This window comes from Tachyglossus aculeatus, chromosome 22 (assembly GCF_015852505.1).
Source record: "Tachyglossus aculeatus isolate mTacAcu1 chromosome 22, mTacAcu1.pri, whole genome shotgun sequence".
Classification (NCBI taxonomy): Eukaryota; Metazoa; Chordata; class Mammalia; order Monotremata; family Tachyglossidae; genus Tachyglossus; species Tachyglossus aculeatus.
Window position 1 is genome coordinate 53,771,130 of NC_052087.1, and position 15,481 is coordinate 53,786,610.

General features: G+C 46.4%; 1 protein-coding gene across 1 annotated transcript in view; it reads right to left on the reverse strand.

Annotated features, from left to right (window-relative positions):
- Nucleotides 1-15,481, reverse strand: part of DEAF1 (DEAF1 transcription factor) — a 103,539-nt gene that overhangs the window by 81,284 nt on the left and 6,774 nt on the right. Inside the window, exons 3-4 of the mRNA XM_038765182.1 lie at nucleotides 9,700-9,829; nucleotides 1,431-1,577 (exon numbers count right to left, since the gene is read on the reverse strand). Of these exons, the coding sequence (XP_038621110.1) occupies nucleotides 1,431-1,577; nucleotides 9,700-9,829 (277 nt within the window). The remainder of the gene's footprint in view (nucleotides 1-1,430; nucleotides 1,578-9,699; nucleotides 9,830-15,481) is intronic.

The following is a 15,481-nucleotide window of genomic DNA, read 5'->3' on the forward strand; positions in this document are numbered from 1 at the left end:
ATCCCCTGGCCCCCTCCTACCTCCCGTCCCTTCTGTCCTTGTCCAGCCCAGCCCGCACCCTCCGCTCCTCCGCCGCTAATCTCCTCACCGTTAGGCCTCGTTCTCGCCTGTCCCGCCATCGACCCCCGGTCCCCGTCCTCCCCCGGGCCCGGAATGCCCCCAATCCCTCTGCCCATCTGCCAAGCTAGCTCTCTTCCTCCATTCAAGGCCCTACTGAGAGCTCACCTCCTCCAGGACGCCTTCCCAGACTGAGCCCCTTCCTTCCTCTCCCCCTCATCCCCCTCTCCATCTCCCCCATCTTACCTCCTTCCCTTCCCCACAGCACCTGTATATATGGATATATGTTTGTACATATTTATTACTCTATTTATTTATTTATTTATTTTATTTGTACATATCTATTCTATTTATTTTATTTTGCTAGTATGTTTGGTTTTGTTCTCTGTCTCCCCCTTTTAGACTGTGAGCCACTGTTGGGTAGGGACTGTTTCTATATGTTGCCAATTTGTACTTCCCAAGCACTTAGTACAGTGCTCTGCACATAGTAAGCGCTCAATAAATACAATTGATGATGATGATGATGATGATTGATTGATTGATTGTTGGGTCGGGACCGTCTCTCTCTGTTGCCAACTTGGACTTCCCAAGCGCTTAGCCCAGTGCTCCGCACACAGTAAGCGCTCAATCAATACGATTGATTGATTGATTGACTGTTGGGTCGGGACCGTCTCTCTATGTTGCCAACTTGGACTTCCCAAGCACTTAGCCCAGTGCTCTGCACACAGTAAGCGCTCAATCAATACGATTGATTGATTGATTGATTGATTGTTGGGTCAGGACCGTCTTTCTATGTTGCCAACTTGGACTTCCCAAGCGCTTAGACAGGTGCTCCGCACACAGTAAGCGCTCAATCAATACGATCAATTGATTGATTGTTGGGTCGGGACCGTCTCTCTATGTTGCCAACTTGGACTTCCCAAGCGCTTAGCCCAGTGTTCCGCACAAAGTAAGGGCTCAATCAATACGATTGATTGATTGATTGATTGTTGGGTCGGGACTGTCTCTCTATGTTGCCAACTTGGACTTCCATCATCGTCAACCATCAATCATATTTATTGAGCGCTATGTGCAGAACACTGTACTAAGCGCTTGGGAAGTACAAATTGGCAGCATACAGAGACAGTCCCTACCCAACAGTGGGCTCACAGTCTAAAAGTGGGCTCACAGTCTAAATACGATTGATTGATTGATTGATTGACTGTTGGGTCAGGACCGTCTCTCTGTGTTGCCAACTTGTCCTTCCCAAGCGCTTAGCCCAGTGCTCCGCACACAGTAAGCGCTCAATAAATACGATTGATTGATAAACGTCAGCCAGGGGCGGGGATTGGGGTTGGCACGGGACGCGGGCGCCGTGGGCCCCGGGCGGGTACCTGAGCCGAGCCTGTTCTTGTAGAGCGTCCCACTGATGTTGCGGCATCGGACGGGCAGCTCGTTGTCGTAGACGGAGGAGTCCCAATTGTACTTGGTCGTTCCCTTCTCTTGGCCGGGCACTAAGGGAGGTGGGGGAGACTGAGGCCCTTCGAACAGAGAACACAGTGTTCAAAGAGACGAAACCAAACCACCGGAAAAAAAATCCCAGTCGGGTACTAGCTTGATTCGCTCCGCGTGACGCTCAGAACAATAATACTACTACTAATAATAATAATGACGGCATATATTAAGCGCTTAAAGGAGGTGGGGGAGACTGAGGCCCTTCGGACAGAGAACACACTTTTCAAAGAAACGAAAACAAACCACCAAAAAAAAATCCCAGTCGGGTACTAGCTTGATTCGCTCCGCGTGACGCTCAGAATACTACTACTACTACTACTACTAATAATAATAATGACGGCATATATTAAGCGCTTAAAGGAGGTGGGGGAGACTGAGGCCCTTACGGACAGAGAACACAGTTTTCAAAGAAACCAAACCAAACCACCGGAAAAAAAAATCCCAGTCGGGTACTAGCTTGATTCGCTCCGCGTGACGCTCAGAATACTACTACTACTACTACTACTACTAATAATAATAATGACGGCATTTATTAAGTGCTTAAAGGAGGTGGGGGAGACTGAGGCCCTTCGGACAGGGAATACAGTTTTCAAAGAAACGAAACCAAACCACCGGAAAAAAAATCGCAGTCGGGTACTAGCTTGATTTGCTTCGCGTGACGTTCAGAATAATACTACTACTACTACTAATAATAATAATAATGACGGCATTTATTAAGCGCTTAAAGGAGGTGGGGGAGACTGAGGCCCTTCGGACAGGGAACACAGTTTTCAAAGAAACGAAACCAAACCACCGGAAAAAAAATCCCAGTCGGGTACTAGCTTGATTCGCTCCGCGTGACGCTCAGAATACTACTACTACTACTACTACTAATAATAATAATGACGGCATTTATTAAGTGCTTAAAGGAGGTGGGGGAGACTGAGGCCCTTAGGACAGAGAACACAGTTTTCAAAGAAACGAAACCAAACCACCGGAAAAAAAATCCCAGTCGGGTACTAGCTTGATTTGCTCCGCGTGACGTTCAGAATAATACTACTACTACTAATAATAATAATAATGACGGCATTTATTAAGCGCTTAAAGGAGGTGGGGGAGACTGAGGCCCTTCGGACAGAGAACACAGTTTTCAAAGAAACGAAACCAAACCACCGGAAAAAAAATCCCAGTCGGGTACTAGCTTGATTCGCTCCGCGTGACGCTCAGAATACTACTACTACTACTAATAATAATAATAATAATGACGGCATTTATTAAGTGCTTAAAGGAGGTGGGGGAGACTGAGGCCCTTCGGACAGGGAACACAGTTTTCAAAGAGACGAAACCAAACCACCGGAAAAAAAATCCCAGTCGGGTACTAGCTTGATTCGCTCCGCGTGACGCTCAGAATACTACTACTACTACTAATAATAATAATAATGACGGCATTTATTAAGCGCTTAAAGGAGGTGGGGGAGACTGAGGCCCTTCGGACAGGGAACACAGTTTTCAAAGAAACGAAACCAAACCACCGGAAAAAAAATCCCAGTCGGGTACTAGCTTGATTCGCTCCGCGTCACGCTCAGAATAATACTACTACTACTAATAATGACGGCATTTATTAAGCGCTTAAAGGAGGTGGGGGAGACTGAGGCCCTTCGGACAGGGAACACAGTTTTCAAAGAGACGAAACCAAACCACCGGAAAAAAAAATCCCAGTCGGGTACTAGCTTGATTCGCTCCGCGTGACGCTCAGAATACTACTACTACTACTAATAATAATAATAATGACGGCATTTATTAAGTGCTTAAAGGAGGTGGGGGAGACTGAGGCCCTTCGGACAGAGAACACAGTTTTCAAAGAAACGAAACCAAACCACCGGAAAAAAAATCCCAGTCGGGTACTAGCTTGATTCGCTCCGCGTCACGCTCAGAATAATACTACTACTACTAATAATGACGGCATTTATTAAGCGCTTAAAGGAGGTGGGGGAGACTGAGGCCCTTCGGACAGAGAACACACTTTTCAAAGAAACGAAACCAAACCACCGGAAAAAAAATCCCAGTCGGGTACTAGCTTGATTCGCTCCGCATGACGCTCAGAATACTACTACTACTACTAATAATAATAATAATAATGACGGCATTTATTAAGCGCTTAAAGGAGGTGGGGGAGACTGAGGCCCTTCGGACAGGGAACACAGTTTTCAAAGAAATGAAACCAAACCACCGAAAAAAAAATCCCAGTCGGGTACTAGCTTGATTTGCTCCACGTGACGCTCAGAATACTACTACTACTACTACTAATAATAATGACGGCATTTATTAAGCGCTTAAAGGAGGTGGGGGAGACTGAGGCCCTTCGGACAGAGAACAGTTTTCAAAGAAACGAAACCAAACCACTGGAAAAAAAATCCCAGTCGGGTACTAGCTTGATTCGCTCCGCGTGACGCTCAGAAGTTGCCAATTTGTACTTCCCAAGCGCTTAGTCCAGTGCTCTGCACACAGTAAGCGCTCAATAAATACGATTGCTGATGATGATGATGATGATGATCCCCCCGCCCTACCTCCTTCCCCTCCCCACAGCACCTGTATATATGTTTGTTCAGATTTATTACGCTACTTATTCTACTTGTACATATTTACTATTCTATTTAGTTAATGATGTGCATCTAGATTTAATTCTATTTGGACTGATGACTTGACACCTGTCCACGTGTTTTGTTTTGTTGTCTGTCTCCCCCTTCTAGACTGTGAGCCCGTTGTTGGGTAGGGACCGTCTATGTTGCCGACTTGTACTTCCCAAGCGCTTAGTACAGTGCTCTGCACACAGTAAGCGCTCAATAAATACGACTGAATGAATGAACGTCTACACCTGTCTACACCTTCACCTGTCTACATGCTTTGTTTTGTTGTCTGTCTCCCTCTTCTAGACTGGGAGCCCGTTGTTGGGTAGGGACCATCTCTAGATGTTGCCGACTTGGACTTCTCAAGCGCTTAGTCCAGTGCTCTGCACACAGTAAGCGCTCAATAAATACGATTGAATGAATGTACCCATGACCTTCTGACTCCCGGGCTCTATCCATTAATGATGGCATTTATTTAGCGCTTACTGTGTGCAAAGCACTGCTCTAAGCACTGGGGAGGTTACAAGGTGATCAGGTTGTCCCACGGGGGGGCTCAGAGTCTTCATCCCCATTTTACAGATGAGGGAACTGAGGCCCAGAGAAGTGAAGTGACTTGCCCAAAGTCACACAGCGGGCAATTAGCAGAGCCAGGATATGAACCCATAATAATAATGGCATTTGTTAAGCGCTTACTATGTGCAAAGCACTGTTCTAAGCACTGGGGGGGATACAAGGTGATCAGGTTGTCCCACGAGGGGCTCACAGTCTTAATCCCCATTTTACAGATGAGGGAACTGAGGCCCAGAGAAGTGAAGTGACTTGCCCAAAGTCACACAGCTGGCAATTGGCAGAGCCGGGATATGAACCCATGACCTTGGACACCAAAGCCCGGGCTCTTTCCACTGAGCCACACCGCTTTAAAATTATAATAATTGTGGTGTTTGTTGATCGCTCACTAAGTGCCAAGCCCTTTACTAAACTGTGGGGTAGATTCATCCTCCCTCCCATCCCCACAGCACATACGTATATATCTGTCATTTATTTATTTATGTATATTCATCAATCGTATTTATTGAGCGCTTACTATGTGCAGAGCACTGTATATTATTTTCCGTCTCCCCCTCTAGACTTTGAGCTCATTCTGGGCAGGGAATGTGGTGTTATATAGTAATAATAATAATAATAATAATAATAATGTTGGTATTTGTTAAGCGCTTACTATGTGCAAAGCACTGTTCTAAGCGCTGGGGGGAACACAAGGAGATGAGGTTGTCCCATGTGGGGCTCACAGTCTTAATCCCCACTTTACAGATGAGGGAACTGAGGCACGGAGAAGTGAAGAGACTTGCCCAAGGTCACACAGCAGACAGGTGGGGGAGGTGGGATTCGAACCCATGACCTCTGCGTCCCGAGCCCGCGCTCTTTCCACTGAGCCACGCTCTCCCAAGTGCTTAGTACAGTACTTTGCACACAGTAAGTGCTTAAAAAATGACTGAATAAATATTTGTGCATGTTTATTCTATTTATTTTATTTTGTTAATATGTTTGGTTTTGTTCTCTGTCTCCCCCTTCTAGACTGTGAGCCCACTGTTGGGTAGGGACCGTCTCTACATGTTGCCAACTTGGACTTCCCAAGCGCTTAGTCCAGTGCTCTGCACACAGTAAGCGCTCAATAAATACGACTGAATGAATGAATGAATGAATGAATGAATGACTACAGGATAGTTGGGTCCCACATGGGGCTCACAGAGTAAGGAGAAAACAGATATTGAAACTCCATTTCGCAGACGAGGTCCAGGGAAGTGAAGTGACTTGGCCAAGGTCACACATCAGGGAAGTGTCAGAGAGCCCGGATTAGAACCCAGGTCAATCAATCAATCAATCAATCAATCAATCGTATTTATTGAGCGCTTACTATGTGCAGAGCACTGTACTAAGCGCTTGGGAAGCACAAATTGGCATCACATAGAGACAGTCCCTACCCAACAGTGGGCTCACAGTCTAAAAGGGGGAGACAGAGAACAGAACCAAACAGACCAACAAAATAAAATAAGTAGGATAGAAATGTACAAGTAAAACAAATAAATAAATAGAGTAATAAATATGTACAACCATATATACATATATACAGGTGCTGTGGGGAAGGGAAGGAGGTAAGACGGGGGGATGGAGAGGGGGACGAGGGGGAGAAGGGGACAGGTCACCTGTCGCCCAGGCCCGAGTTCTTTCCAAGAGGCCGGGATGCTCTCCCCTCCAGCTGGGATTCTTCAATTTCCTCAGACTGAGGGATTTCTCATTTATAGCATCATCAATCGTATTTATTGAGCGCTTCCTGTGTGCAGAGCACTGGACTAAGCGCTTGGGAAGTACAAGTTGGCAACATAGAGAGACGGTCCCTACCCAACAGTGGGCTCACAGTCTATATTGATCACTCATTCAATTCATTCAATCGTATTTACTGAGTGCTTACTGTGTGCAGAGCACTGGCCTATTTATTGAGCGCTTACTGCAGCGTGGCTCAGTGGAAAGAACCCGGGCTTGGCAGTCAGAGGTCGTGGGTTCTAATCCCGGCTCCGCCACTTGTCAGCTGGGTGACTTTGGGCCACAAGGGACTCAGCCTGAATTCCCATTTGGCAGATGAGGGAACTGAGGCCCAGAGAATAATAATAATAATTATAATGATGGCATTTATTAAGTGCCTACTATGTGCAAAGCACTCTTCTAAGCGCTGGGGAGGTTACAAGGTGATCAGGTTGTCACTTGACTTCTCTGGGCCTCGGTTTCCTCATCGATAAAATGGGGATGAAGACTGTGAGCCCCACGTGGGACCGCCTGATGACCTCGTATCTACCCCAGCGCTTAGAACAGTGCTTGGCACATAGAGAAGCAGCGTGGCTCATTGGAAAGAGCACGGACTTTGGAGTCAGAGGTCATGAGTTCGAATCCTGGCTCTGCCAACTGTCAGCTGTGTGACTTTGGGCAAGTCACTTAACTTCTCTGGGCCTCAGTTCCCTCATCTGTAAAATGGGGATGAAGACTGTGAGCCCCCCGTGGGACAACCTGATCACCTTGTATACCCCCAGCGCTTAGAACAGTGCCTCGCACATAGTAAGCGCTTAATAAATGCCATTATTATTATTATAGTAAGCGCTTAACAAATACCAACATTATTATTATTATTGTTAATCAACCAGTGGCATGTATTGAGCGGTTACCATGCACAGAGCACTGTGTTAAGCACTTAATAATAATAATAATGTAGGTATTTGTTAAGCGCTTACTATGTGCAAAGCACTGTTCTAAGCGCTGGGGGAGATACAAGGTAATCAGGTTGTCCCACGTGGGGCTCACAGTCTTCATCCCCATTTTCCAGGTGAGGGAACTGAGGCCCAGAGAAGTGAAGTGACTTGCCCAAAGTCACCCAGCTGACAAGTGGCGGAGCCGGGATTTGAACCCACGACCTCTGGCTCCAAAGCCCGGGCTCTTTCCATTGAGCCACGCTGCTTGGGAGCAAGAAGCAGCATGGCCTAGTGGACAGAGACCAGGCCTGGGAATCAGAAGGTCATCATCATCATCATCATCAATTGTATTTATTGAGCGCTTACTGTGTGCAGAGCACTGTACTAAGCGCTTGGGAAGTACAATTTGGCAACATCTAGAGACAGTCCCTACCCAACAGTGGGCTCACAGTCTAAAAGGTCATGGGTTCTAATCCCAGCTCCGCCACTTGTCTGCTGGGTGACCTTGAGCAAATCACTTCACTTCTCTGCAGAGAAGCAGCGTGGCTCAGTGGAAAGAGTACAGGCTTTGGAGTCAGAGGTCATGGGTTCAAATCCCGGCTCCGCCACTTGTCAGCTGTGTGACTTTGGGCAAGTCACTTCTCTGGGCCTCAGTTACCTCATCTGTAAAACGGGGGTTAAGACCGTGAGCCCACCGTGGGACAACCTGATCACCTTGTAACCTCCCCAGTGCTTAGAACAGTGCTTTGCACATAGTAGGCGCTTAATAAATGCCATCATTATTATTATTCTCTGGGCCTCAGTTTCCTCATCTGCCAAATGGGAATTCAGGCTGAGTCCCTTGTGGGCTTTGTATCTACCCCAGCGCTTAGTACAGTGCTTGGCACATTTAAGCGCTTTACAAATACCACAGTTATTGTTATCATTATTCTTAGAGTTGGAGATCCCTGCCCCAAGGAACTTACAGTCTAGAGGGGGACTTAAAATAAATTGGTTTGGGGAAATGGCACAGCGGGATCGCCCGGCTGAGGCAAGCGCTTAGTACACTGAGAAGCAGCGTGGCTCAGTGGAAAGAGTCCGGGTTTTGGAGTCAGAGGTCATGGGTTCAAATCCTGACTCCGCCAACTGTCAGCTGTGTGACTTTGGACAAGTCACAACTTCTCCGGGCCTCAGTTCCCTCATCTGTAAAATGGGGATTAAGACTGTGAGCCCCCCGTGGGACAACCTCATCACCTTGTAACCTGCCCAGCGCTTAGAACAGTGCTTTGCACAAAGTAAGCGCTTAACAAATACCAAAATTATTATTATTATTATTACCTGTAAAATGGGGGTTAAGACTGTGAGCCCCCCGTGGGACAACCTGATCACCTTGTAACCTCCCCAGCGCTTAGAACAGTGCTTTGCACATAGTAAGCGCTTAATAGACGCCACCATTATTATTATTACAGTCAAGCGCTTAGTACAGTGCTCTGCACTCAGTAAACGCTCAACAAATACAATTGAATGAATATGGACATGTGTGGTGAGGAATCAAAGGCCTTCAGGGACACAAACCCAAGGGCACAGGCAACACGGAGGGAAGGGTTTATCCTGTCCTCTCCCCAAAGTCTCTCTTTATTGCTATACTGTACTTTCCAAGCGCTTAGTACAGTGCTCTGCACATAGTAAGTGCTCAATATATACGATCAAATTGAATGAAAGTGTTCCGTACACTGCTCAGCACACAGTAAGCCCCCAGTAAATACCGCCGATCGATCCGTTGGGGAAATCATCATCATCATCATCAACCGTATTTATTGAGCCCTTACTGTGTGCACAGCACTGTACTAAGCGCTTGGGAAGTACAAGTTGGCAAATGAGGGGGAAGCCGGGGAAGGCCTAATTTAATCAGTGGAAAGAGCCCAGGCTTCGGAGTCAGAGGTGGTGGGTTCAAATCCCGGCTCCGCCAACTGTCAGCTGTGTGACTTTGGGCAATTCACTTAACTTCTGTGGGCCTCAGTTCCCTCATCTGTGAAATGGGGATGAAGACTGTGAGCCCCACGTGGGACAACCTGATCACCTTGAATCCCCCCAGCGCTTAGAACAGTGCTATGCACATAGTATGCGCTTAACAAATACCTTCATTATTATTATTATTATTATTATTATTCCCCGCCCCCCTCAGAGTCCCAATTCTGCACGGCGAGCCCAAGTGAGAAGGCCGATAGCAGAAATCCTGTAAAAAGGAAACAAAGAGAAAGGAAAGGGAAAAGGACGTACTTGCCAAATGGCCCTAGAGGGGTCGGCGGGCGAGAGAACGGTACCTGGGGTGAGCGGGGTGGTCGGGGCCTTGAGGCCCGTGGTTTCGACGATGCTCCCGTCCGTGTGGACCACGATGAGCGTGGCTTTCTCCGTGTTCAAGCTCTCCCCGATCTGCAGGGCCCGTCTCCCAGACTGCCGGAGGAACGAGGTTGGACTGAAAATCTTCCCTCCCCAAGCCCCCGAACCCACATCACTCACGGCCGCATCCATCATTTCCTGATTTCTATCGCAGAGGCCTTCCCTGACGAAGACCCCCTTTCCTCCAGCCCCACACCACTCATGGCCGCATCCGTCATTTCCTGATTTCTATCGCAGAGGCCTTCCCTGACGAAGCCGCCCTTTCCTCTTCATCATCATCACCAATCGTATTTATTGAGCGCTTACTGTGTGCAGAGCACTGGACTAAGCGCTTGGGAAGTACAAATTGGCAACATATAGAGACAGTCCCTACCCAATAGTGGGCTCACAGTTGAAAAGGGGGAGACAGAGAACAAAACCAAACATACTAACAACATAAAATAAATAGAATAGATATGTACAAGTAAAATAAATAGATAAGAGTAATAAATATGTACAAACATATATACATATATACAGGTGCTGTGGGGAGGGGAAGGAGGTAAGATGGTGGGGGATGGAGAGGGGGACGAGGGGGAGAGGACAACATATAGAGACAGTCCCTACCCAACAGTGGGCTCACAGTCTAGAAGGGGGAGACAGAGAACAAAACCTCTTCTTCTCCCACTCCCTTACTAATAATAATAATAATAATGGCATTTGTTAAACGCTTACTATACGCAAAGCACTGTCCTAAGCGCTGGGACCCTTCTGCGTCACCCTGACTTGCTCCCTTCATTCATCCCCCCTCCCAGCCCCACACCACTTTTGTCAGTCATTTATTTATTTCTATTCATGTCCATCTCTCCATCTAGACTGTCAGCTCGTTGTGGCCACAGGGAATGTGTCCGTTATATTGTCAATCAATCAATCAATCGCATTTATTGAGCGCTTACATCTTACCTCCTTCCCTTCCCCACAGCACCTGTATATATGTACATATGTTCGTACATATTTATTACTCTATTTATTTATTTATTTTACATGTACATATCTGTTCTATTTATTTTATTTTGTTAGTATGTTTGGTTTTGTTCTCTGTCTCCCCCTTTTAGACTGTGAGCCCGCTGTTGGGTAGGGACTGTCTCTATATGGTGCCAACTTGTACTTCCCAAGTGCTTAGCACAGTGCTCTGCACACAGTAAGCGCTCAATAAATACGATTGATTGATTATGTGTGTATGTATTTATTACTCTATTTATGTATTTATTTTACTTGTACATATCTATTACTTGGGAGGGACTGTCTCTATATGTTGCCAATTTGTACTTCCCAAGCGCTTAGTACAGTGCTCTGCACATAGTAAGCGCTCAATAAATATGATTGATGATGATGATGATGATGATGCAGAGCACTGTACTAAGCGCTTGGGATGTACAAGATACAGATGTCATCTGTAAAATGGGGATTAAGACTGTGAGCCCCACGTGGGACAACTTAATCACCTTGTATCCCCCCCAGCGCTTAGAACAGTGCTTTGCACATAGTAAGCGCTTAACAAATGCCATCATTATTATCATTATTATTATTATTACAAGCTGGCAACATATAGAGACGGTCCCTACCCAACAGTGGGCTCACAGTCTAGAAGGGGGAGACAGAGAACAAAACCAAACATACTAACAAAATAAAATAAATAGAATAGATAGGTACAAGTAAAATAAGTAAATAGAGTAATAATAAATAAATAAATAGAGTAATAATAAATAAAGAGTAATAAATAAATAGAGTAATGTCCTCTCCCAAGTGCTTAGTACAGTGCTCTGCCCACAGTAAGTGCTCAATAACTACGGCTGAATAGACAACGTAGCACTTGGGAGACGACAAACACCACAGACGTGCTCCCTGCCCACAGGGAGTTTACAGTCAGTCGGTCAATTGCATTTATTGGGCGCTTACCGTGCGCAGCGCACAGGACAAAGCGCTTTGGAGAGGAAAACAGAACAATGAACAGACGCATTCCCTGCCCACAATGAGCTTACAGTCTAGTTTAGTACAGTGCCCTCCATACAGCGCTGCAAATCCCCCTCGTCCCCCTCTCCATCCCCCCCATCTTACCTCCTTCCCTTCCCCACAGCACCCGTATATATGTTTGTACATATTTATTACTCTATTTATTTATTTATTTTATTTGTACATATCTATTCTATTTATTTTACTTTGTTAGTACGTTTGGTTTTGTTCTCTGTCTCCCCCTTCTAGACTGTGAGCCCGCTGTTGGGTAGGGACTGTCTCTAGATGTTGCCACCTTGGACTTCCCAAGCGCTTAGTCCAGTGTGCTCTGCACACAGTAAGCGCTCAATAAATACGATTGATTGATTATTTGAGGAACCCGAACTGGAACGGGACTGAACTCCAGAGGAATTACGGCTCAAAACCGAAACCCAACGGAGTTTCGGGAGTCCCTGGTCCAGCAGCTGGCTAATGAGCCGAGGAGATATTTCTGGACGAGAAATGGCATTCCGGTCCCCGGGTCTTCGTAACCATTAACAGGAGTTAACTGGATTGGCCGCAGGGCCCTGAGAAAAGTCACACCGGGGCGATTGACCTCCCCACCTCCCGTCTCTCCTCACTCCAGACCGTACTTCCCTCTGCTGCCCGGATCATTTTTTTTACAAAAACGTTCAGTCCACGTTTCCCACTCCTCCCGTGGTTGCCCATCCACCTTTGCATCAGACAGAAACTCCTTCTCCCCATCTCACCTGTATATATGTTTGTGCATATTTATTTTACTTGTACATATTTATTCTACTTATTTTATTTTGTTACTATCTTTTGTTTTGTTGTCTGCCTCCCCCTTCTAGACTGTGAGCCCGCTGTTGGGTAGGGACCATCTCTAGATGTTGCCAATGTGGACTTCCCAAGCACTTTTGTTGTTAAAATGTTTTGTTTTGTTGTCTGTCTCCCCCTTCTAGACTGTGAGCCCGCTGTTGGGTAGGGACCATCTCTAGATGTTGCCAACTTGGACTTCCCAAGTGCTTTAGTACAGTGCTCTGCACATAGTAAGCACTCTATAAATATGATCGAATGAATGAATGAATGAATCAATCAATCAATTGTATTTATTGAGCGCTTACTGTGTGCAGAGCCTGGACTAAGCGCTTGGGAAATACAAGTTGGAAACATATAGAGACAGTCCCTACCCAACAGTGGGCTCACAGTCTAAAAGGGGGAGACAGAGAACAAAACCAAACATACTAACAAAATAAAATAGAATAGATATGTACAAGTACAATAAATAAATAAATAGAGTAATAAATATGTACAGACATATATACATGTATGTATGAATGAATGAATGAATCAGCTTTAAAGCCCTCAATCCCCTACCTCACCTGGCTGCTCTCCTCCTCCAACCCAGGCCGCACACTTCGCTCCTCTAATTTGTTCATTCATTTGTACTTATTGAGCACTTACTGTGTGCAGAGCACTGGACTGAGTGCTTGGGAAGTCCAAGTCGGCAACATATAATAATAATAATAATAATAATGGCATTTACTAAGCGCTTACTATGTGCAAAGCACTGTTCCAAGCGCTGGGGAGGTTACAAGGTGATCAGGTTGTCCCACATGGGGCTCATAGTCTTAATCTCCATTTTACAAATGAGGGAACTGAGGCCCAGAGAATTGAAGTGACTTGCCCAAAGTCACACAGCTGACAATTGGCAGAGCCGGGACTCGAACCCATGACCTCTCACTCCCAAGCCTGGGCTCTTTCCAATGAGCCACGCTGCGCTTACTATAGAGACGGTCCCTACCCAACAAGGAGCTCACGGGCTAGAAGGGGGAGACAGACCACAAAACAAAACATGCCAACCATTCTCCCTGTCATCTCGTCTACCTTGTCGCCAACCTCTCACCCAAGTCCCGCCTCTGGCCTGGAATGCCCTCCCTCCTCAAATCTGGCAATGAATCTTCCCCCGTTTGAAGCCTTATTGCACGCCCATCTCCTCCAAGAGGCCTTCCCTGATTGCGCCCCCCCTTTCCTCTCATCCCAATCCCTTCTGCGTCGCCCTGACTTACTCCCTTTCCTCACCCCCCGCTCCCAGTCCCACCCCACTCATGTCCGGATCCGTCATTTATTCCTTTCTATTATAACATCCGTCTCCCCCTCTAGACCGTCAGCTCGTTGTGGGCAGAGAATGTGACCGCTTATTGTTGCACCGTCCTCTCCCAAACGCTTAGTACTGTGCTCTGCACACTGTAGGCGCTCAATAAATACGACTGAATGACTGATGGGGACAGAAGGAGGGACGGGAGCCATGCTGCTTCTCACAAGGAGCTTACAGTCTGTTAGTCATTAGACTAATTTATTAGTCATTAATTAATTAATCATTCATTCCATCGTATCTATTGAGCGCTTACTGTGTGCACAGCATTCATTCATTCATTCAATCGTATTTATTGAGCGCTTACTGTGTGCACAGCATTCATTCATTCATTCAATCGTATTTATTGAGCGCTTACTGTGTGCAGAGCACTGGACTAAGCGCTTGGGAAGTACAAGTTGGCAACATATAGAGACGGTCCCTACCCAACAATGGGCTCACAGTCTACATGCTTCCTACATGCTCGTGTGACCTTGGGCAAGTCACTTAACTTCTCTGAGCCTCAGTTACCTCATCTGTAAAATGGGGATTAAGACTGTGAGCCCCATGTGGGACAACTTAATCACCTTGTATCCCCCCCCCAGCGCTTAGAACAGTGCTTTGCACATCGTAAGCGCTTAACAAATGCCATCATCATCATCATCATCATGCTCAGGGAAAGCTGGGGGGTGTGCATAATAGAAACTCATGAAACAGTGATGAATGCAAAAATGAAAACGGCAACTTGTAGCAAATAATAATAAATGAAAAGGCCTACTAGTGGAAAGAGACCGGGCCCAGGAGCCAGGGGCCCCAGGTTCTAATCCCGGCTCTTCCTGGTGTCTGCTGTTTGACCTTGGGCGAGTCGCTTAGCCTCTCTGGGCCTCAGATCCCTCAAACTGCACAACAGGGATTCAATCCCTAGTCTCCCTCCTATTTAAACTGCGACCCCCATGTGGGAAAAGCAGCGTGGCTCAGTGGAAAGCGCTCAGTCCAAGCGCTTAGTACAGTGCTCTGCACACAGTAAGCGCTCAATAAATACGATTGAATGAATGAATGAATGGAAAGAGCCCGGGCTTGAGGGTCAGGGGTCATGGGTTCTAATCCAGTCTCCGCCACTTAGCTGTGTGACTTTGGGCAAGTCATTTCACTTCTCTGGGCCTCAGTTACCTCATCTGTAAAATGGGGATGAAGACTGTGAGCCCCACGTGGGACAAGCTGATCACCTCGTATTCCCCCCAGCACTTAGAACAGTGCTTGGCACATAGTAAGTGCTTAACAAATACCAACATTATTATTATTATTAAAAGGACTGCATCCGACTCGATTAGCTCTTATCTACCCCAAAGCTCACTGCAGTGTTTGGCACCTAATAAGCACTTAAAAACCAATTAAAAAAACCCAAAAAGATCTACATACGTGCCCCAGTGGTTGATGGGGGGAGGTATAATAATAATGATGGTATTTGTTAAGCGCTTACTAGGTGTCAAGCACTGTCCTAAGTACTGGGGTAATAATAATAATAATGATGGCATTTGTTAAGCGCTTACTAGGTGCCAAGCACTGTTCTAAGCACTGAG